This window comes from Simochromis diagramma, unplaced genomic scaffold, assembly GCF_900408965.1.
Source record: "Simochromis diagramma unplaced genomic scaffold, fSimDia1.1 OVJJ01000205.1, whole genome shotgun sequence".
Classification (NCBI taxonomy): Eukaryota; Metazoa; Chordata; class Actinopteri; order Cichliformes; family Cichlidae; genus Simochromis; species Simochromis diagramma.
In genome coordinates this window covers 14,104,345-14,125,953 of record NW_024386782.1, presented here as the reverse complement: position 1 = coordinate 14,125,953, position 21,609 = coordinate 14,104,345, and the positions used below count along the sequence as shown (strand labels likewise).

Sequence of the window (21,609 nt, the reverse complement as noted above, 5' to 3'; positions counted from 1 at the left end):
CGCCTTTTCCTGTCACGGCGGAACGGCTGTGCGTAAGGACGGCGGGTCAGCTGACAGCTATCAGAGGACCAGGAGGAAGGAGCGGAATTAGCGGGCGTGTGAACTGGGAACCTACTGGATCCTGACATAAGCTATCCGAGGCCGAACGGAGAGGCAAAAGACTGGTGGCGTTCTTGAGAGAACTAGGGTAAGGTCACTAAAGACGAAAGGACTGCAGTTTTTTCGTTAATTAGGGTAACTGTAGTCCGGAAACCTTTACGGAAAGCCGGTGAAACTGTTTCATTCGTGAGCGATGCTAACGTAGCAACATTAGCCGCCGCGGCGCTAGCTAACATCAATCCATTAGCAGTAACTAGACTGATAACGGAAAGGACTCGTTTTTCCTTCAAATTAAAAGCAAGCAAGGGTCCCCTTGTTAATATCTCTTATTACGTTATATATTACCCAACATTGTTGAATAACCCGTGATGTATATTTGCATGGCTAACTCGTAAGTTGTCGATGATAGTTAATGGTTCTCTTTAAGGTCCCGTCAAATTGACTGGTTTTCTTTTGACCGGAAGTCCATTTAAAATTCTGCACGGCTCGACTCCGGTTCGCTGAATATCACCGCCAGCTAGCTCGCTATCGTGAGCTAAATTAGCTAGCTTATATCTCACTCGGTGTATTCTCCATCACTTCGATCTTAGTTGAAGGTCAAGCCTCTAACCACAGTCAAGCCACTTAATAATATTTAAGACAAAAAAAAATGGTAGCTAACCGGCCGCGCGGTGGCCGAGGGAAAAAATGAAAAATATGAAAAATGTATGAACGTTAGGAAATGGCCCGAGTGAGCAGACATCTTGACTTCGCCGATAAATGGGCGATTAAAGCCCTCGGCTTCTGTGCGAGGTTTATTCTGTCACGACTCGGCGGTGCTTTAACGAGGAGATATTTTCTCACTTGCGGGCTTATATCTGTGCGGTGGTTTTCCTCTGAATGCTGTTGTGTGTGTAAATTGTCTGGATTCTATCTTCGAGGAATGTCAGGCATGTCCTTCATCCTCTGTTTTCCAGAATCTTCATTCTTTAAGGAGGGCACATTTCTGCAAGAATTAAATACCAAACGACAAAAATGTCTTTAGAATAATTTTGATGATATGTTTTAATTTTAGAATATAACCCGATTCGGACAACACATGTAAGACGACACTTTAGTTAGGCCATCAGATTTTTAGCTGGCTGTCTGGTGGCATCCGGCGTCAGATTGGTAGCTGCTAATCTCTCGTCAATAATCTTATTTACTTTAGAAGAAAACGGGGAACTGTCTGTGGTGAGAGTAGTTGCAGTGGTTTTTAGCCTGTACGGAGTAAATAATGTATGCATGTGTGCGTGTCTTACAGGAAAAATGAGTCACCACAGTGGTGCAGCTGCAGGATGTATCCATCTGGCTTTTGTGTGTGTGTGTGTGTGTGAGAGAGAGAGAGTGAGAAGGACAGAAAAAGCGGATGTGAGGGACAAATGCCTCTCTGTACTATTGCTTACTCCCTCACTTTTTTTTTTTTTTTTTTTTTTTGCTGCTTTCACTTCTCTACTTCTCTTCCTCCTTTTCCTTCCCACATATCCTGTCGTCATTTCTGTCTTTTCTCAGGAGGGCTTTGGTTTCACCATGGCAGGTTGGGATTGAAGAGCAGCCACGATGATTGGAGGACTGTTCATCTACAACCACAAGGGGGAGGTCCTCATCTCCCGAGTTTACCGAGATGACATAGGGTATGTTCAATTGAGAGAAACCCTGCTCTAATGTTCCCAGATTTTGAGACACTCCAGATCACTGAGAAGGTCCTGATGCAGTGTGGGTGGAGAGCCTGCAGTTGATCCAGGATGAGAGAGGATTATGTCTCTTCTTGGCTAAGTTCACACGTGTCTTTCCTGTTGTTGACCAAATACAAACCTGCACCAGGATTAAATTTAGAGTAGTGTTACTGCCTCTGTGTAGTACAATTTTTTTATTTTATTTTATTTTTTTAAATATTCAAATGTATATATGGATACAAAAATATTTATTACAGACTTGGTTTATAAGTGACTAAATACAGAGAAGAATAATTGAGAGGGAAAAAAGTTATTCTTTTTCCATATTGTCTGAGGTAATCATTTGGTTCACTCAAGCTTATCCAACCACACCTTGTTTTTAAAAAGGTTAAGTGCAGCTGAGGGAAAAGCTTTTCCAAATTGATTCACTGTCGACTCTCCCTTGAAGACACAAGTTATTAATTCTTACCATATGGCAGAAAGGTAGAGAGAGGAAGCCTTCTTTTCCTCCCCATAAAGATTGCTTAATATCCTGTAGACATTCATTTACTAGTCAGTGATCACATATGTTAACTTTAAAGTCTTCAATCAAACAGAAGGTTACTCTCTGGGGTCAGGAAATGTCTTAAACCGAATGCATAATATCTGATGTATGCTGAACTGAAATGTTCGCTGCTTATAACAATACATAAGGTCAGTTAAATCTAGCACATGTTAGGAAAACAAAAGCCATGAAGAAATTCGTGCTGTAGATTGCTTAAAAATCCTTAATTAATCCTAACATGGAGTCCCAATTTGAAATGTATTTTGCAAATTTTGTGGAAAACTGTTATACAGACATAAAGTGTGACTCTAGGCAGATCAGGTCAGATCTGTTACTACTGCATAGCTCATTTGTGAGTTCATGTTCTCCCTCCTCAAACTTACTCTCTGTAAAATCACAGAAAGTAAGTTTGATTCTCATATTAGGAGTGGAACATATATACCAGAAAAAAAGTTTTTTCTATGTGAAAGCCTTTACAAAGCAACTTTTATGTTATTGGAAGACCATAACTTATCCTAACACAGCAGTTTTAAGCCAGTTGTAAAGAGAAACCTTTGACAGCATACTCGCCATGTTGTAATAATGTCCATGAAGGTGTCAGGTTGCCTACGTGGTTTCAAATGTGCCATGTAAGGGCTCTGCTTGGTAGCCAGAAGATTTGGCCACATCTCCTCCTCCTCCTCAATTTAAACACCCTAGATAATACATGTAAAATTACATCAGGCAGCCACAGTTGCCTCATCGTATATTTGTAACACAGCAGGAGATGGTCTGCTTGAAATGTGTTTTCGCTGTCCTACTCTGTTTGATTTCGGTAGCAATGCCTGGGTGATGCTCTTCATCCATCAGGCAGCATGCGGCACTTTGGTGGACAAATACACGCTCAGTTCTCACACCGAGCCACCTGGGATGACATATATTTTGTACTAAGAGCTGTTTAACGTCTGGTATGACTTGGCTGAGTGCTTGTAGTATCATATTTAGCTCTACAGAGTTAGACTGAGAAAGAGTCACCAATGAAAATAGCTAAATTTGCCTATTAAATTCTGTGTATTCACATTCATTGATTGTTTTGAAGTCCAAGTAGGCTCTTTTCCAGGACTGGCAGATCAGGCCCTTGTAGATTTACACAGTGAAGGTTGACAAGCTGTAGAGGGATAAGTGTATGAACTGATACACTCGTAATCTCCTGTTTTGGGGTGAAGAGATACATTTTTGACCTTTTTTAACATTTAATCTAATTATTGAAGACATGGTGACACCACAAACACAGTCGGGGAGAAAATGGGTTGAATAGCAAGCAGTGTGCTGCATTGCAGAACTTTTCAGTATGACCTGTTGCCTCGAAAAACTGAGCCACTCAGACACCACTTAATGGTCTGAGTTGGCTACATGCAGTGTCATGCAGGGATCTGTATATTCATTCTGTGCTGTTTTTAGCAGGATCAGTAAAGTAATAGTTTTCTTTATTTTTCATGGTTGCTCCTTCCTTGTCAGCTGTAGCACAAACACAGCTGCTTGTTGTGCTTTCTGAAACGCAGCGCTGCGTGTCCTACAGAATGGCAGTGAATAAGGAAAGGTATTGACTTCGTATTACGCTTACGGGGGGGGGGAAAGGCCGGAGAAAATTCTAATGTCATGTTCTTGCTTGCACATTTCGTCCTTTATCTTTGATGTGTGAACTCATCAGCATCGGTTGCTATTGGTGATCCTCACTGTTGCAGAATGCAGGGTAAACCAGACATGGTGCTTTGCTCAGTATTGTTGTTTTGACAGCTACATTATGAACTGAGTTTTTAGTTGAAGCTGTCATGCAACTTGGTTTTCTTGAAATAACAATTCGGTAATGCAGTGGCATAAATAATCTTTCACTTGCCATGCTGTTGTGTTGTAAAGCACTAGATTAAGGAGCAGTATGATACTGTTGACCTTTTCCCAACATATTCAGCTATAGTGATGGCATCATAATACCACCGTGTTACTCACTCTGTCTACATGATGCACGAAAATGTCTCTTGTGCATTTTTGTCTCTCGTGTCCTTTTACTTCATTCGTGTCTCCTCTCTATCCTCTGTATCACCATTTTCCTCCATCTGTTCATCTTGGCCCCTGTAGGAATAGGTAAGAGATGCTCGAGCCTCTAAAGCATGACCTCTCCTTCTCATGGCCACCAATCAGTGACCCCATGATCCCCTAAAGTGCATGCCCATTGACTCCACAGTCAGACTCCCGATACTTTCTCCAAGCATGAGTCACCCGTCATGCCATTACAGTGGTAAATAAACCACCATATACTGAAATATAACAGCAAATCAGTCATAGCCAAAGAACTTGGCCACTTCAGTGAATAGTCTTGCTCACAGTCAGTTCTGCTGATGCCCAAGCATGTAGTCTGAGCATGGTTAGATAGTCCTCTGATCCTTTGCCCTAATTATTGTTTTTTTCTTCCCTTTAGATAAATTGAACAAATGATTTTAAATAATCTAATGGCATTTTTGTAGATGTTAACAATGATTTTTGTGTATAAATTTTAATAGATGGAATGATTTAAATCTGAAGCTGATCTAATAAGGTGGAACGTCTAGTTAACTGTGATATAGCTGCTGTTCAATACACTGTGATCTGGGTGAATTGACAGTTGATGTAACTGGAATTCGCTACATTTGAATTGCAAAAGTAGTCCTCCCCATTTTATTTCCTCAAACAGTGGATGGGGCATTTATGTACTTCAAATGCATAAGAAAGCAGAAATAAGACTGCCAAACACAGGCCTAACTCCCTCTGTTTGTTCAGTGCAACTGTCATGCTAAAACGCATTGTTCTCATGTGTTCCTGTTTGCCCCAGTAGTTATTACATTACACTGTGGTTATGGAAGTGAGTAGTGACTGGAGTTTCTATACATGGTTGTTTTTGTCAAATAGTAGGCTATTGCTCTGAGCACATGTATTTGTGTTAACACGCAGATGATGATTAAACCTGCTACCCACTGCACTCATGCTGTCACAGCTTTGCTTATTAAACATGAAATAAGTCATGAGGCAAGGTTAACATTAGCCAACAAACTTTTTTTTTTAGCATCTACATCAATAAGCTCTACAATTGCAGACTTAGAATTTCTCCGACATGCCGCGTCAGTATGCTACAGTACATACTCGCATTTCTTATAACCCTTCCGCATTTAGAACGTTTTACAAACCCTTCATTCCTTAAGAGTTTTTTGTTTGGTTTTTTGTTGTTTAAGTGAAACATTTGCTTGTATATGCAGCAGCAACAAGACAAGATTGCGTTTAGTTATCATTCATTTATTTTTACATGGCCTGTATTTGACAGGCAGCTCTTAACCGCAGCGCTGGGCATCGTTAGAGTTCAGCTTTTTATTTGGGGATATGCAAATATACTCAAATCGAACAACCTTCATGCTGTTGTACAGTAGAAAAGTAGAACATCAGTGTTTGAAAGGCTTATTTGCAATGTTGCCTGGTTAGGAGATACTCTCTTATCTACTTATTTTGGGGTTTGTAAAGGTGGGAGATCTTGGCTGGAAAAGGCCCTGAAGATGTTCCCGGGACAGTGGGATTTGCCAATTCTTGTCAGAACTTGCTGCATCCCTCATACAGAGCCCTGTCATCTATAAATCCATGTTAATCATGGTTGAGTTTCGGCAATAAGCTACAGTATACTTAATGTAGAATGCAATTCAGATTATTTTGCTCTTTTTTTTTTTCTCTCTGCCTTAATAAAAAGACATTAAAACAAAGATCAGATTGTGCAAGATTAGCTGTGTGATTTAGTTAGGTTTTTTTTTTTTTTTTGTTCCTAGAAAGTTGAGTTAATTATGACATTGTTGCGTTGATGTCTCAGTTGTCTCTTCATGGTAATTATCCCACTTTACACAAAACAACACCAACTTAACATGCCCCCTTTCTGTTGGTTGAATGTGTTTGTGGTAACTGGTATCTATTCAATGAATATATATGTTCCTGAGGTATTAAGAAGTTGTTTGTTATGAGTCTGGGCTGAGCTTAACTTGTAGTTAAACTGCAGGAGTACTTTCACATGATGTCACACTGTTGTAAACAATTATCTCAACTTCCTCTCCTCTTTCTATCTTTCATCCTTGCATCTTAGGCGTAATGCTGTGGATGCGTTCCGCGTGAACGTGATCCACGCCAGGCAGCAGGTTCGATCGCCGGTAACCAATATTGCCCGCACCAGTTTCTTCCACGTGAAGCGCTCCAACATCTGGTTGGCAGCCGTCACCAAGCAAAATGTCAACGCCGCCATGGTGTTTGAGTTCCTTTACAAAATGTGTGACGTCATGACCGCCTACTTCGGCAAGATCAGCGAGGAGAACATCAAGAACAACTTTGTGCTCATCTATGAGCTGCTGGATGGTAGGTGATGACAAGCGCTCGTGTGAGAGATCAGTTAAATTTTCTAAATATGTACATATTTTTTTCTGTTATGGTAGAGTGTAAATAGTTTTATTTTTGGGAAAAGAGGTCACTGCTTTAGTCTGTTCACTATGTTTGTGTCCAGGTTAAAGTCAAGGCAGAGTCAACAGGTTGTGTTTGGCCCTACATGTCCTAGTTTTCCCTTCTTACCCAACAAGCTATGTGTTTGTTCATACAGAGATCCTGGACTTTGGCTACCCCCAGAACTCAGAGACTGGGGCGCTGAAGACCTTCATAACCCAGCAGGGCATTAAGGGACAGGTCAGTATAAATGAATGCTCCCTCTCTGACAGAACAAGGGTACACTCTCCATTTCCCAGACTGTCGGTGTCACAATATGAAACACTAGAAATGAAAAAGTGCGTATCCACTTGTCATGTAGGAAAAATAAATAGAGGGTTAGCGGTTAATCAGTGTCACGATACTAAAATAAAATGTATAAAATGAAACTTGCTGACCACTGCTTTAAAATGTAAATAATTTTCTTCTTTTTGTTTGTTTGTTTTGTTTTTGTCTCATTGTTTTCCCTCAACTGCAACCTTTGGACACTTCAGCACCAGGTGACGGCATACTGAAAATGTGTTGATCCATGCTGATAATCTGAGCTGATGATCCCCTTTTGACTTTTGTTAGTAGTGATACATTTTCCCTCCCTGTTTCTCAGACAAAAGAGGAGCAGTCTCAGATCACCAGCCAGGTGACGGGGCAGATTGGCTGGCGTCGCGAGGGCATCAAGTATCGCCGCAATGAGCTCTTCCTGGACGTACTGGAAAGCGTTAACCTGCTTATGTCACCACAAGGTGCGTTTATGGCGCCTTTAGAAAAAGTGACAATGAAAATAAAGTGTGCACTGTCTTTCTGTAAATTTCTCGTTCAAATCATGCAAATTCAAAATAATAAAGCAGATTTTTGTTTTTGTCTTCTTGTCTCATATCAGACATTTTTCCCCAGCAGCAGTAGGTATTAACGTTTACAGTTGCAACTCATGATTGAGATGGGTGTCTCAGTTACAAATTTCCAAAACATGGGTCCTTATGTTTACAACGATTACTCAGAAAACATGTTTAGACTTCTACTGTTGTCTTGGAAATGCATGTATTTTATTTTGAAAGTGATAAACTCTAAACTTGTGATAACACTGCTACTTGTTTTCATACTTGAGACATAAATTTCTAAGTAAGAGTTTAATATTGAGCAGCATTAGATCCCACAAATAAAACAGTTTGAGCTTCATGTGATGTCTTTGCCTAACATAAGCATTCCCATACAGGGCAGGTCCTGAGTGCTCACGTGTCCGGCCGAGTCGTGATGAAGAGCTACCTGAGTGGAATGCCCGAGTGCAAATTTGGCATGAACGACAAGATCGTCATCGACAAGCAGGGCAAAGGAGGAGCTTCTGATGATGCAGGGAAGAGGTGAGTGATATGCATTTTATTTTTAAAACCACAACAGGAAATGTCATTGTCCAAGTTTTAAAAGCCCTAAGTTATGCTTGTCTGTGTTAATATTGTCTTGCTTGCAACGACACAGGGTTTACAATTTCTTTTTCGTTTTTCTTTCCTTTGGATGCATCTCTTTCTTTCCCTCTCTTTCTTTTCTATGTGCTGTACCTCAGTGATTTAGGGGGAGGAAGGTACTGTACTGACAAGTGTCCTCACCCTCTGCCACCTCAACGCACACTCACACCAGCTCCCGTCTCATCTCAGCCCTTTAGCAAATTAAGAATTTGTACATCTCATGCACTGTTGCTCCCCACACAGTCAACACAAACAAAACACGTCTTTAACTTTTGAGTGTGCTGCCTGGTGGTTGCTTTCCCTCTTTTGGTAGAATTGTTTGTTTTTTTGCACCCACACCTACCTGCTTGACATCTAATCCTTTACCCAAACACCTAACAGTGACTGTGATTTGTTTTAAGTGCAGAATAATGACATTAACCTCAACCAGGTGCACATGTCTTGGTACTAAGCAGTTGTGTCCCTTTGTGTAGTCATATGATAAACCTTAATTGAGGGAAAGTTGTAGTTTTAGCTTTTGGAGACTGGGACCTTTTTTTGTTTTTCCTGTATGTTTTTAGTAATAAACAGGTGGACTGTTCTTTCATCTCATGTGGTGTCTGATGTGTTTTCTTTCCTGGTAGTGGGAAGCAGTCCATAGCCATCGATGACTGCACCTTCCACCAGTGTGTGCGCCTCAGTAAGTTTGACTCTGAGCGTAGCATCAGCTTCATCCCCCCTGATGGAGAGTATGAGCTTATGAGGTCAGTAGATGAAAATTTTCTTTCTTTTTTAGCTTCTTTTTTATCGTGAAGTCATGAGAAATTGTTTGGCTCTAATGACATTAAAAGCATCATTAATTGGCATGGATGAACACTGAAGACACTGACTAGGCTTGTTTCTGCTTTACTAATTTACACCGTTTCTTCTCGTGCTATTTCTTGCAGATATCGCACTACAAAGGACATCATCCTGCCGTTCCGAGTTATTCCTCTAGTAAGGGAGGTGGGCCGCACCAAACTGGAGGTGAAAGTGGTCATCAAGTCCAACTTCAAACCATCACTGCTGGCTCAGAAGATTGAGGTCAGCTGTTTTTTTTTTTGTTTTTTTTGTTTGTTTTTTTTTCATGTTACTCTCAACATGTAGCTTTTTACTCAGAAATGCAGAAGATGTTAGGAAAATACGTTTTAAATTCTAAGAACTTAAATCAGAGAAAATGTGCAGTTATGGGTCAAAAGTTTACCTGCTCTAATTATTTATTGTTTTATCGTCGCTCCTCAGGTGCGTATCCCAACACCCCTCAACACTAGCGGTGTGCAGGTGATTTGTATGAAAGGAAAAGCCAAGTACAAGGCCAGTGAGAACGCCATTGTCTGGAAGTGAGTATCAACTTTGCTGCACATGGGAAAAGCAAATTTGCTTTTATGTTCTCTGAAAAGTTGATGATTAACAACCTCATATTTTCTTTGCTTTTCCTTTTTTCCCCTCTTTTTTTGGAGTGAAAATGCAATGTCTCACATCTTTCTCTGTGCTTGTTTAGGATCAAACGGATGGCTGGGATGAAGGAGTCTCAGATCAGTGCTGAGATTGAGCTTCTGCCAACCAACGATAAGAAGAAATGGGCCAGGCCTCCCATCTCTATGAACTTTGAGGTGAGATTGCTCACTGGAGTGGCGCATGAGCCTTACTTTTCTGAATGCTAAGTGGACCTTATTATAGAGCTGCTAGCCATAAAAATGGACTTTGGATTAAATCCTACTATCTTCCATGCAAATCACATCCTGCTTACTATTTCCACATAAATACACTTCCTGTTGCAAGAACCCGCGACCTACACCTTGCATGTTTTGGCACGTTTGTAACATTCCTCCTTTGTCCCTGCAGGTTCCTTTTGCGCCATCCGGCCTGAAGGTGCGCTACTTGAAGGTGTTTGAGTCCAAACTCAACTACAGTGACCATGATGTCATCAAATGGGTGCGGTACATCGGCCGCTCTGGAATCTATGAAACCCGCTGCTAAAGTTGTACCTCCCCCCTGCCAGGCAGCAAACTCACCACTTCCCCTCCCATCTATCCTGTTAAGATTTTTTTCCCCCCTCCTTTTCCTTCCTCTTCCTCCCTCAACCCTTATCACTTCTCTCTCACCCCCTCCCACCTCTCCCTAACTAGGTGTTGAAGATTGAAATTTACATTGTCAAAGAAAAAAAAAAGTAAATATGTTATAATGCACAGATATATGCAAAATGTGAACCATTGTATCGTATATATCTCGTTGTGATGAGTAAACATGAACCAGCCGGTGTCTGAAAGAAAAAGACGAGTGATGCGGGAGTGTCCGGGGGAGCGAACTAGAGGCTTGAAGGGTCCCCCCCTCCTTCCCCCCCCGTTGTGTTTATTCAGTGTTATTGTTCCACTATCTACTCTACACTTAGAAGTCCCAAATCTTCGAGTTATCCCTGCTAAGATGATTAGTAGCTGTTGTGGTTTAAAATGAATCCTGATGTAGTTCCTGTATACAAACGTCTCTCAGTAGAATCTACCCTTTTGAATGAATTGACTGATATGTGATCCGTGTTTTCAGGAGTGCTCATTCGGATCTCAAAAGCAGGCAGAGCAGAAATGATGATGTGCAAGCCTTTTGTTTTTTTGATAGATTTCCCTGGTATTTTTCCACTACTTCTCCCTCACTTTTTTTTCCCTGGCATTCAGTCAGTGAAGTTAAAACATAAGGGAACATTCCAGACAGTTTTTAAGCTTGACCATCATCATGATAAGCAAGTCGTGACCCAAATTCACACCCAAATTTAACTTTGGCACACTTGGTTTTCTTTGGGATTCAAAGACGAGGCCCTAGACGTGTTTGCAGTGAGGTGAGGTCTCCCCCTGGCGTTTGCTTTGCACCTGTCTGCTTCTTCATGTTTGTAGCCCTGGTGACCGTTCTGTCCAATTAAATCTGACTCTGTAACCAAACCCACCTGTTTGTTTTCATTTGATGTTATTTTAGGCTGTCTGAATTCTATTGTACCAGTTTCCTTTTCTCATTGTTTGAAATAAGGATGGGCTTCTTTGTGGGAACAGCAGATTTTGTAACAGGAGCAGGTTTGGTTTTTCAATGCAGGTTATATACAATGCCAAAGAATTCAGTTAACATGGAAAATACTGAAAGACAAATGATGGCTCATGATCCAGAAATGCTTTGGCCAACAATTTTAATACATTTTTCCTGCCTTGCTCTTTCTCTACATACAGGACATAAAACAAAATTGCCCCAAACAGCAAAATAACACGATTAAAAACACTTCCTGTTAAAACATTTACATGCCTCTTATTAATAGTGGCTATTATTGGCTTGGCTTGCCACTCGAGCCTCCACCACCTTGTAGGTGGATTTGCTCTTAATCAGAAGTTCACTGATTTTATTTTTTTTAATGGAAAAGCTTCCAGAAGAAACAAAGCGAGGCTTCCCAAAACTAGATCAGCACCAAAGACTAGGCTGGATTTCCTCAAGGAATAATGCAGGGTGAGTACTCAAGTCCTGCTCAGCTGTTTCCCTCAAGTTCCAATTAAGATTTCACCCACAACAAGCCTAGAGCATATCAATCGACATCTGTCAACATTTATATTAGCGTCATCTTAACAGTATTGCGTTACATCTTCAGATATCCTGTGATGTTTCAGTCACAGTTAGAGGAGGGGAGGAAAAAAAACATGATTTATCCCCAAAGATACAGGACATAAGACACACAGAGGCTGGACTTAAATATTTGAGCAAGTCACATTGCTTCAGTGCAGGAACAATGGCTCTGTTTAGAAAGGAAACCTTATGCCCATACTTTGTGCTTGTCTTTGGAAACAATCAGTTCAGGGAGGGAGGTAGCTACATAAGTGTGGTGCACACAAGCCCAGCTCAAAGTGGAAGTCCTGTCTTAAGTTTTTATGATTTGCTGTGTTAGTGTGCTTCCCATTAGGAGGCTTTATTCAGCAAAGAAACCTGTTTTGTGCTTATGAATACTTATTTGTAAAGATGGGCAACCAGACTGTTGTGTATTTTACTTTTTCCACCGCTGCTCATGTTGATTATCTGCTCAAAATGAAGCAGCACAGGTGAAAAACAAAATCTACAAAAATAAGCATTTAAGTATCTACATCAACATCTAAACTGTTGCTGTTCCTCTGTTTACGCCACTGAAAGGCGTCTAGTCCCAAACTAGTCTTTCAAAGACCGATTTCCCGTCTGCAGACACGATTTAAAAGCAAATTTATTACTATATGCATTAAAGTCGTAGCTTACACCAGATCTGTAAACAGGTGGCAAATATTGACAGAACACATTTCAAACATGCCAATTTAAGAGCTTTGACACACGGACATGCGCATACACTGACAAAAACAGGCCCAATTGCAGGCAGGCAGGCAGGCAGGCGCACACACACACACACACACACACACACATTGGAAAAACGCTGCTGTTTAGTAGAACAAATGTACTCTCAGATTCAGCTCACACAGGATCTGGAGTTTCCTGGTTATTTTAACAATGAGAAATAAAAAAGAGCCAGGTCTTTGTTTTGTTAGTATGAGCAGAATATAAATTGCCCCGTTGCATGAGCCAGGGCACGTAAAACTTCAATTAATTGACCTGCTCTGACAACCTGCAGCCTGAGATACCCAACAGTGTCTTCGTGATTCCTCGGCTGACCTTTCCGACACCGAATTTGGTGTCAAAGCCATGGCGGGGGGACCCACTCCTAATGCAATACAATGCTAACCTTAATAATACCGTGGTAGACGAGTGCACCGCGTGAAATATCTGTGACAGTGAGTGACTAAAAAAAGACAACACAAAAAAAAAAGAAAAACCCCAACGCAAACAAAGTGAAAGATAAATGAAACTTACCTGTAAAGAACTCAAGTGACTACAGCCATAATTTTAACTGATCCTTACACAGGAACAAATAGGATAAAATTGGCTGTTAAAAAAAAAAACAAACCAAAAAAAAACCTGGCTGTTTTAATGACAGTGAAGTCCTAAAGGTCAAAGTAAAACCATAAAACAAAAAGACATTTAAAGCAGGAGCTCAATGAAATTCACGCTACTCGACAGTGCTATCAGTTTAGCAGAGCTGACTGCGACCTGACAGCGGAGAGCGCGAACGAAGTCTAGTTCTCGTCGTCTTCGTCGTCGTCGTCCTCGCTGATGAGGTATCCGCGGGCCCCGCTGTGATGGGGAGGTGAGGGGGGCGGGGAGGTCTTGGAGAAGAAGGGGAGACGGAAGGTGGGAGAGGGAGAGCGCTCCTCGCGGGTGGGGCTGCTGCTGGGGCTTTGTCTGGGACTGATGGCCTGCAACATGCGGCCACGTCCTTCCTTCAGCATGTGTTTCTGTGGAGGCGAGACAAAGGCGGGAACAGATGAGCTGATGATCAAATCAGCTGAATGCAGGAATAATGTGCTGTGCCGTGTGATTTTAAGTCAGTGTGACTTTTCTACATACAGTGGTAACAAAAACACAGAGTACACATGGTCCAGGTGGTGGTTTCTGCCATTGAAATATTTGCAAAGAGGAAACTTGTTTGTAACAGTGCATAATTTTACCATGTGGGTCTCTTGCTTTTATAGCTCTTTTTGATTGAAGTTACATAATTTACTTTCAGCTAAAGTTGTGCAAGAAAGAAAGGAAGTCAACTCTCAAAGTAAAGCTCTTTAAGAGTCTCATTTCCTGACGGCTTTTTTCATTGTTACAAGTTTATATCTTTGCTTTAAATCCCAGACACCATCAAAAAACACTAAGACTGCATTTCATTTCTATAGTACCATCATGTCACATATGGGAAGACGTGTGTTTTGGGACCCCGACCTGATATCAGAACTATGAGCTGAAAACTTAGATTTAAAAGTCCCAGGCAAGATCTTGGCCGAGACAAGTGAAAATAAGTTTGGATCTTTGCCTGCCTGTGAGTTCAAACAACTGAAGGACAAAATTAAATGTTCTGATTTGTAGATCACACATATTATGCACAATGGAATTAACCGACTGAGCTAATAACCTAAAATAAAGATAAAAGACATCTATGACTTAACCATCCTCTGGTAACCTCTAGTCGCTAAGGAAAAATGTGTAATCCCGACCAGTTGGCAACTGATGTTGGTGATGCATAAGATGAGCCCTATTGTTCATAGTATTCCCAGAGTATTTACATTTATTTATTAAAATAGTGATATTTTGTGTCCCTGTATCAAAACAATACCACGTCACTGTGAGCGGCTGCACAGCAGACACTTGCAGAAATTGCACAGTTTCCCCTCACATTGGTGGTTCCTACATTGTCAGTAACTGGTCTACAGTCCTGTGTGACTGAAGCCTACTATCACAAAGTCATGTTATTTTAGTCTTCACCATTTCTACCGTGTTTATGCTTTGTTCATTTACACCAACAATACTCTCACCTCGCAGATGTGTGCATCACTGGCTATAAAGCCTTTCTTTCAAGTGAAAAAGTCTCCCAGACGTTTAACATTGCCAAAAAGCACATGTTTCCAATCAAATTCCTCATTAAATAGTGTTTAAAGACCAAACAAAACCAGCATCCTCACCAAGGCTCCCTCAGGGCCAAACATCTGCAGGAAGTTTCCAATAAACTCCCTGGACTTCTCTTCCCATTTCTGAATCAGGTCGATGCTCTTCTCCTCCACCTTCTGGACAAACTCCTTGCTCTTCTCCTCTACGTCACGCACCTTCTTCTTCACCTTGTCCACGCGCTCCTGGAGATGGTACTTCTTCTCCTGTTAAGGGTGCACGTGACAAAGGAGACAGGTTAACGAACACATCCGCTGTCTGTTTAACGTCCGGTTAGAGCAAAGCAACGTTTCGTACATTGATAAAGCTGACGTTGAGCTCCTTGGCTGTGTACCCTCGCTGCAGGTTGCGCCTGACATATACATCATAGTCACGGACTATGCGAGTGATGATGTCAGAGGTGGAGATGCCCTCTGTCCGCTGGGTGGGTGCAAACATACCTAAAGAAAGCAGAAAAAGCTGTAGCGATAAGAGTTTCTGGACTTATCCAATTTGATCCTTGTTGACTGCATACCACATTCCTAATCTCCATTATGCTGTTGCTCACCAGCTTCTTTAATGTGCTTGTAAACATCATCACTGCCCGCTGAGGAGTATGGGATGTCGTCGTGGGCCACGAAGTCAATCTGGAGAGGTCATTACAAGCAACACAGATAAACACAGGAGATTCAGATCTACAAGCTGTACAAAAATAAAACAAAATAAAACAAACAAAACAGTAGGGAAAAAGTTAGCACTATAAAAATGTCTACAGTCTGACTCCAAGTTCTGAGTGAAGGGACTGAAAGTTTCTAGTCGTGGTTTTTAATTCTGTGTCATGTACTCACACGATGTTTTGCAAGAAACTCCGGCGTTAACGTCCAGGGGGCGTTTCGCACTACTTCATCCACATAGCGGCAATGTCTGATAGCATCATATCGCTCATCCTCGTTCATCACTGTGAAGCCCTTGTACTTGTGAGTCAGGTCATCGCTGCACACTGACAGGAAATATTTAAAGAAGTGAAGATTTAAAGTTTCTCCACAAAAAAAAAAAAAGAGGCTTTGAAAAACTGATTTAAACAGAAGGGAAAGCCATAGAGACAGAAAATACTCGAACACTTCAGCTGAGGGATTTACTGTGACTAAAGTTCAAGGAGCATCATGTAACAATCTCTGATTGCATTGCCATTAAAAACACCACCGCACTGTTTGTTCTTATTTTATTAGACAGTTGGGAACAGAATGTGACGTACGCTCACAGAGCATAAAAACGAAACGCTGAAAGAATATCCAGCTATTGAACAACATCCAGCAGCTGAGAGCAGCAACACACACTCAAGCTTACCTCCAACAATGAGATGTGTATTTGGGAAGAGGCATTTAGCCTGCATGAGGGCTCTGGCGTGACCTGAGTGGAAAAGATCAAAGATGCCATCTGCATAGACCCTCACAGGTCTTTCAGCTGGACGAACAGATGAGATAAGATATTAGGAGGTGGACAGAGAGAATCAAATGGTTTCATTTTGACCACATCTGTGAATTTACTGAAGACTGTGGCACCAGAGAGGCAATCAAAGTGTGAGAGATTTAAGTTTTCAGACTCACGTGGTGTTCCCCTCTTGGCCTCTTCCATGCTGACTCTTTTGTAAGCTTTACTATCAGCTGGCTCTAGCTCATCTGCAAAGGGTACAGGGTGCCTGAGCCCCTGAAAGAGACATTGGAGGAGAATGAGATGATATAAAGGATGAATTGTGCATTTTTGTTTTTTATTTAAATTAATTTCCTCACAAATACTAGAAAAACTGTCGTCATATCTTTAAAATGATGTAATTGCTCTTTCCTGGACTCTTACAGCATAAACTGATGTGGACATCAAGGGTGAACGGATGACATTTCCTCAGCAAACATCAGCTGATATCTCACACTGCAGTATTATTGCTTGGGGCTCTTTGCATTGGTGTGCACTTTGTACAGCATTACGCACAAAGATTGCACAGCAAATACGGTGCTGTTAAAGCACAAAGACTCACCACAGTACACCTGGGGATTTTCCCAAACCGTTCACCCTCCTCGGCCTCCCCATTGGAGCCATCTCTTCTTCTCTTTCTTGACAGCAGCAGTGTGCTGGAGCTTTGGGCCTCCATCTGGGTCAAAGGTTAAGACAAGTGCAATTTAAACACCCCACACTTCACATTCAACTCTTTTCCATGTCCTAGGTTAATTAGTAACTAGAGCAGGGCGATATGACCAAAAATATTTATCAGGATATACATTTGAAAATTTGCAATAACGATATAACTGACGATATAATTGACGCTAGACAAAATACTTTACAACTCCTCAACTTTATTAGTGCAAAAAAAAAACCATCAATGTATTTTCACTTAAACAAGCAGCTTTTTTAAAGTGCATTAAAGTTATATAAAAATGTAACAGTGCAAATACAAATTCCTTGCTGACAGCTTAACCAAAAGGCATTTCCAGTGGAAATTGGCCGACATATCCTCAGCATAACCATGTATAATATCCACAAAACTTAAAAAGAGGTTATACACACAATACGGTAATATTATGTTGAAGCACAGTACGTATCACTCCGCGAGGCGCCTGACTACGGTAGCCGTAATGCTTCGACAATCATCAAGCAGTGCGGCTTCGTAGCTTAGCAAAGTCGTACTGAAACATTTGACAGATTTTCGAGCGCCGTGTACCACATAAAATCGTTTCGAGGTCAGTAAACACAACCAGAATTCATACAGAAGGCACACGGGATTATAAAGGGCACTGTCGATTTTTAGAAAAATCAAAGGATTGATTTTAAGTGTGCTGTATTTTCCAAAAAACACGGTAATAACGACGGCCTGCTAGCATGCGCTACCAAAAATAGTGCTTTGTTGTGTATCTGACGGATGAAACCTAAACCAGTTCCACACCACTGAAGTTGCAGCATTTATACAAACCAATTCTGGTTCATCCGTTTCATTTAACGATCCACTTTCGCCCTTCTCATTCTGCATCGCCGCCATGTGCGTATGTAAACAAAGGCACTGCGCATGCGCGTTTTACCCATATTCTATCGCGATATTTCATTTTCCTATCGTTGCCCAACATTACACCGGTATTACCGTGAACGTTATGATATAGCCCAGCCCTATTAGTAACACTTTATGTTGGGGGTAGGAACTGTATTACATAATTAAAGCACACAAGCACACTCAAAATATAATATACATCACGGACAGACTGTAAATTTATACAGCTGTCGTGTTATGACAGGTGATATATGCCGAGTCACCTTTGACCCAGAAACTGGGACAACACAGTATGAACCACCATGACAGATTCTCACATCCATAGAGATACAGGTCAAGTGAAAATCAAGCAAACACCACCTGTTACAACATACCATAGTTAATTCCTAAACATACAGAACATTAACCCCATTCAGCCTTTACATCTGATGCCTCGTGTGAGATCAAGTTAGCCTCGCATGTGGGAACATTAAACCCAGCCCCGTTTCTCCAGTGTCAGCAGGTCACCACAAGTAGGCGTATTTTTATACTCTATGCTGATAGACTTCAGCTGACTTTGTGATACACATAAGAGCCTGCTGGATGCCTTTCCACAACTTTATGGCACAGCCTGAGATATTTGGAGGAAGCTATAAAGGAATACTTCTTGCAAAGATGAATAATCCCCTCATGAGACTTCAGTCAGCTTCTCTTATCAAACCAACAAGCTCACATTATAAAAGTTATTAAACATTAGAAATGCTTACTTTCAAAAATGATTAACGAGTAATCCATAGCCAAAATGACAACCGAATACGTGTATGTTCATTAGTCAACCATGCAGAAGAGAACAAATATGGGAAGGTCTTGTGTTTGTATCTTGTCTGCAGTGTGTCTGTGCCCTTGTAACAAAAAAAGAGACTCTTTAGCATCACATGACATTTAGCTTCACGACTCATTCAAAACAAAGACGTTCCAACCACCCCGACAGTCAGAATATAGAAAAAAGTCAAGTCTATAATCTAAGTGTGCTAGTGTTATGGGTGGAGGCTCTGCCTCATTCCACACATTCCGTCAAACCACACGTCATTAAAGTGGATATTCACATTTTATGATTAACCATGGCACTTCCTTAAAGGAGACATACTCAGATATCCAGCTCCATATTATTATTAAACTAGAGTAGATGTGGATTGTTTATAGTTTAGGATAATCCCAATTTATCCTTTTACTTAACACTAGTTGTGTCTTAAACAAGTTTTTATCTGTTCTCCCTTTATGACCACTTTTATGTCAAATTCATCTAACAAATTCATGCAGACAACACCAATACTTAAAAAACCTGATGCTTTATTGCATATATTTATTTCACCCGTCATATTTCACACACTGTTCAAGTACATATCATGTTTTTGCTGTTTTGTTTTTATAGTTGTGTGTACTTTTCTTTTTAAGTTTTAATAGTGATCTATTTTGCTGGGTCATGAAAAGCACTTCACAACTATGTTTTTGGAAAGTGATATATGAATAAAGTTCAACATTGGTATCCAGATTTGAGAGCATTAACAACTGACCTAATTATCTGAAAGTTTTACAATAAATTTAGAAGAAATGGAAAAGCAAAAGAAAAGGTTTCTTTTAACTTGCGATTAGGTCATAATAGCCCCCGGCTGGACATCTGCTGCTGTGTCAGTTATGAAACTGTGACTCAGTACAATGAGTGAAGGACATGGCAGCTCAACATTCCTGGTGGTGACAGCTACCTGATCCAACACTGGGCACTTGCACAAACGCCCCCCTCCTGCCAGCAGCTGAACACTGGGACTGAGAAGTCCTACAGCGCTCCCACACAGTGACAGAGAAGATTTAGATGAAGAGCGCATGTCATCATCACTGAAACTGACTGCTATAATAAGAACGCAACAAAGAGGCCAGTGCCAAGCACTGTGTGAATAAGTGCTGTGCAAATGAGGTACATGATCAAACCTGTAAAATGATTAAATAACACAATGCTTCTCAGCAAATCCAAGAAAACAATATAATGTATTAAACTTGTAGTGATTACCTTAACCCTATAAGTTTAGCCTTCTAGCCTTTTATTTATTTAAACTTTATTCAAATTGTATTTTATTGCTTTGTCCAGCACTTTGGTTGCTCTTTTTGTAACTGCTTTATAAATACTTGGCTAGCCTAGTACAGAATCATCTTTATTTCTCTTTACGTTCTCAAAGCTAAAAGAGACTTTTCGATATCTTTCTTAAGCCAACTATCAGGCTTAAACCTGCATATCTTCCAGAAACACATCAAAAACTGAAATGAGACACTGACTGCGGCACTGTTCCACAAATGACTCAAATGATTAATCATTGATTACAGGAAGTTACCTGTTCAAATTCGGGTCACATCTAAGATTAGTAACTGTGTGCACATCCAACGCTGTCTTCGCTCGTACAGTAAGGTTTAAACACAGAAGTTATTCGGCCCTGGCCCGGCTCACTAAAGGTCCTCCGACCACACTTTGAAAACCACACAGCATTTAACACAATGTTCCCAATGTCTAGTATCCCTGGGAAGTTATAATGCTGTTCAGTAAGGCTGCAAACACATGCAAAGTTGACACAGAGAGTGCAACAGGCATCTAACCTCAACTATTGACAGGAGAGACACCAACAGCTGACAGAGGGCTTGGTGATAATAGTTGTGAAGTACAGCAGTAAAAAAAAAAATTGGCTGTGCCGACTTTTTCGCCTCTCACTGAAATTCCCAACCTCACTAGGCTAAAAATCCCGGCTCGTAACATTAGCTAACGTCAGGTATCTGTTTGAAGTTTCTGCTTGCTTACCTTTCGCTGTTTTTTTTTTCGGAATGCTGCCTTGCACAAGTGGGCGGCTTCCTACCCTCGCAGTGCCAGCAGGCTAGCTGGCTGAAAGCAAGAAAGCTAGCTAACGCTGCTAGCCACCCTCAGTTGCTAGTTACCAATCTACCTTTTAAAGTTGGCCGCCTATTAGCTAACTTTAGCCGTTAGCTCGCTAGTTCGCTAGCACAAGTGACAACGGTAAAGATGAACAATCCTGTGCGTCCAACGTCCCAGTATTTTCTGTGTCGCTGTCAAAATACCGCATCAACCAGAAGGACAGACAAATTCTCAGCAGTGACAGCCTGTACTACAAGGCTGACAGGTCAACAACACAGGAACTACAAAACTTGGACATCCTTAAAGGAACTGGTACAACAACGGGCGCTTCCGTATCTGTACTCGACTGCCACCTACTGGAATTATTCTTCTACTTCATCTTTTTCTGGTGTTTGCCAGCAGCTGGCATCGTTTTACGTTGCATCGCTCCTTCTATATCTTTAGTTTGTCATTGTCCTTTCGTTCTAAGTCGTCCTAATGAGAAGATCCCTTTCAATAAATAACATTCTCCTTCTCTCTGTTGTGTCCCACACTTAAGCATAATGTATAACCCTAAACTTTGCATGTCTCTTATCAGCTCTCTTGCTTTGTAAAACTTCTTGCACAAGATTAAGACATTGCACACTTTCTCTTTCCTGATTACAACAACCAGTAGGATGCTTTCCTGCAGTAAAAAATGTTCAGTGTAAATGACTGCGTCCTGTTCTCAGCCTACAAGCGATCTCTTGTTCTTTCCGATTAGAGTTCCTGCTTCTTATCTCTCCCACCTCCTTCTGTAACTTCAGCTATTTATCTACACATCTCTCCAATGACTTTGACAGTTTTATATGAATATCTGTGTT

The 21,609-nt window shown here is 41.0% G+C and overlaps 2 protein-coding genes across 3 annotated transcripts; one reads left to right on the top strand and one right to left on the bottom strand.

Moving 5' to 3' along the window:
- Positions 1 to 27: 27 nt before the first annotated feature.
- LOC120727642 (AP-2 complex subunit mu-A) lies at positions 28 to 11,257 on the top strand. 2 transcript variants are annotated; one of them, XM_040022034.1, is made up of 13 exons: positions 28 to 187; positions 1,630 to 1,751; positions 6,467 to 6,732; positions 6,971 to 7,053; positions 7,347 to 7,352; positions 7,457 to 7,592; positions 8,063 to 8,207; positions 8,408 to 8,425; positions 8,933 to 9,052; positions 9,236 to 9,371; positions 9,570 to 9,667; positions 9,829 to 9,940; positions 10,173 to 11,257. In XM_040022034.1, exons 2-13 carry the CDS (start codon positions 1,678 to 1,680, stop codon positions 10,305 to 10,307), a joined length of 1,329 nt encoding a protein of 442 aa, XP_039877968.1. In that variant the 5' UTR covers positions 28 to 187; positions 1,630 to 1,677; the 3' UTR covers positions 10,308 to 11,257. The 2 variants fall into 2 exon arrangements, with proteins under 2 accessions (XP_039877968.1, XP_039877969.1); XM_040022035.1 differs by lacking the exon at positions 8,408 to 8,425 and having other exon boundaries at positions 32 to 187.
- Positions 11,258 to 11,473: 216 nt separating this feature from the next.
- Positions 11,474 to 21,082, bottom strand: pcyt1aa (phosphate cytidylyltransferase 1, choline, alpha a). The gene is made up of 9 exons (XM_040022036.1): positions 20,696 to 21,082; positions 16,873 to 16,986; positions 16,448 to 16,547; positions 16,188 to 16,304; positions 15,689 to 15,840; positions 15,409 to 15,487; positions 15,159 to 15,301; positions 14,879 to 15,067; positions 11,474 to 13,666 (listed from the first exon to the last, which is right to left on the bottom strand). Exons 2-9 carry the CDS (start codon positions 16,984 to 16,986, stop codon positions 13,448 to 13,450), a joined length of 1,113 nt encoding a protein of 370 aa, XP_039877970.1. The 5' UTR covers positions 20,696 to 21,082; the 3' UTR covers positions 11,474 to 13,447.
- Positions 21,083 to 21,609: the final 527 nt, after the last annotated feature.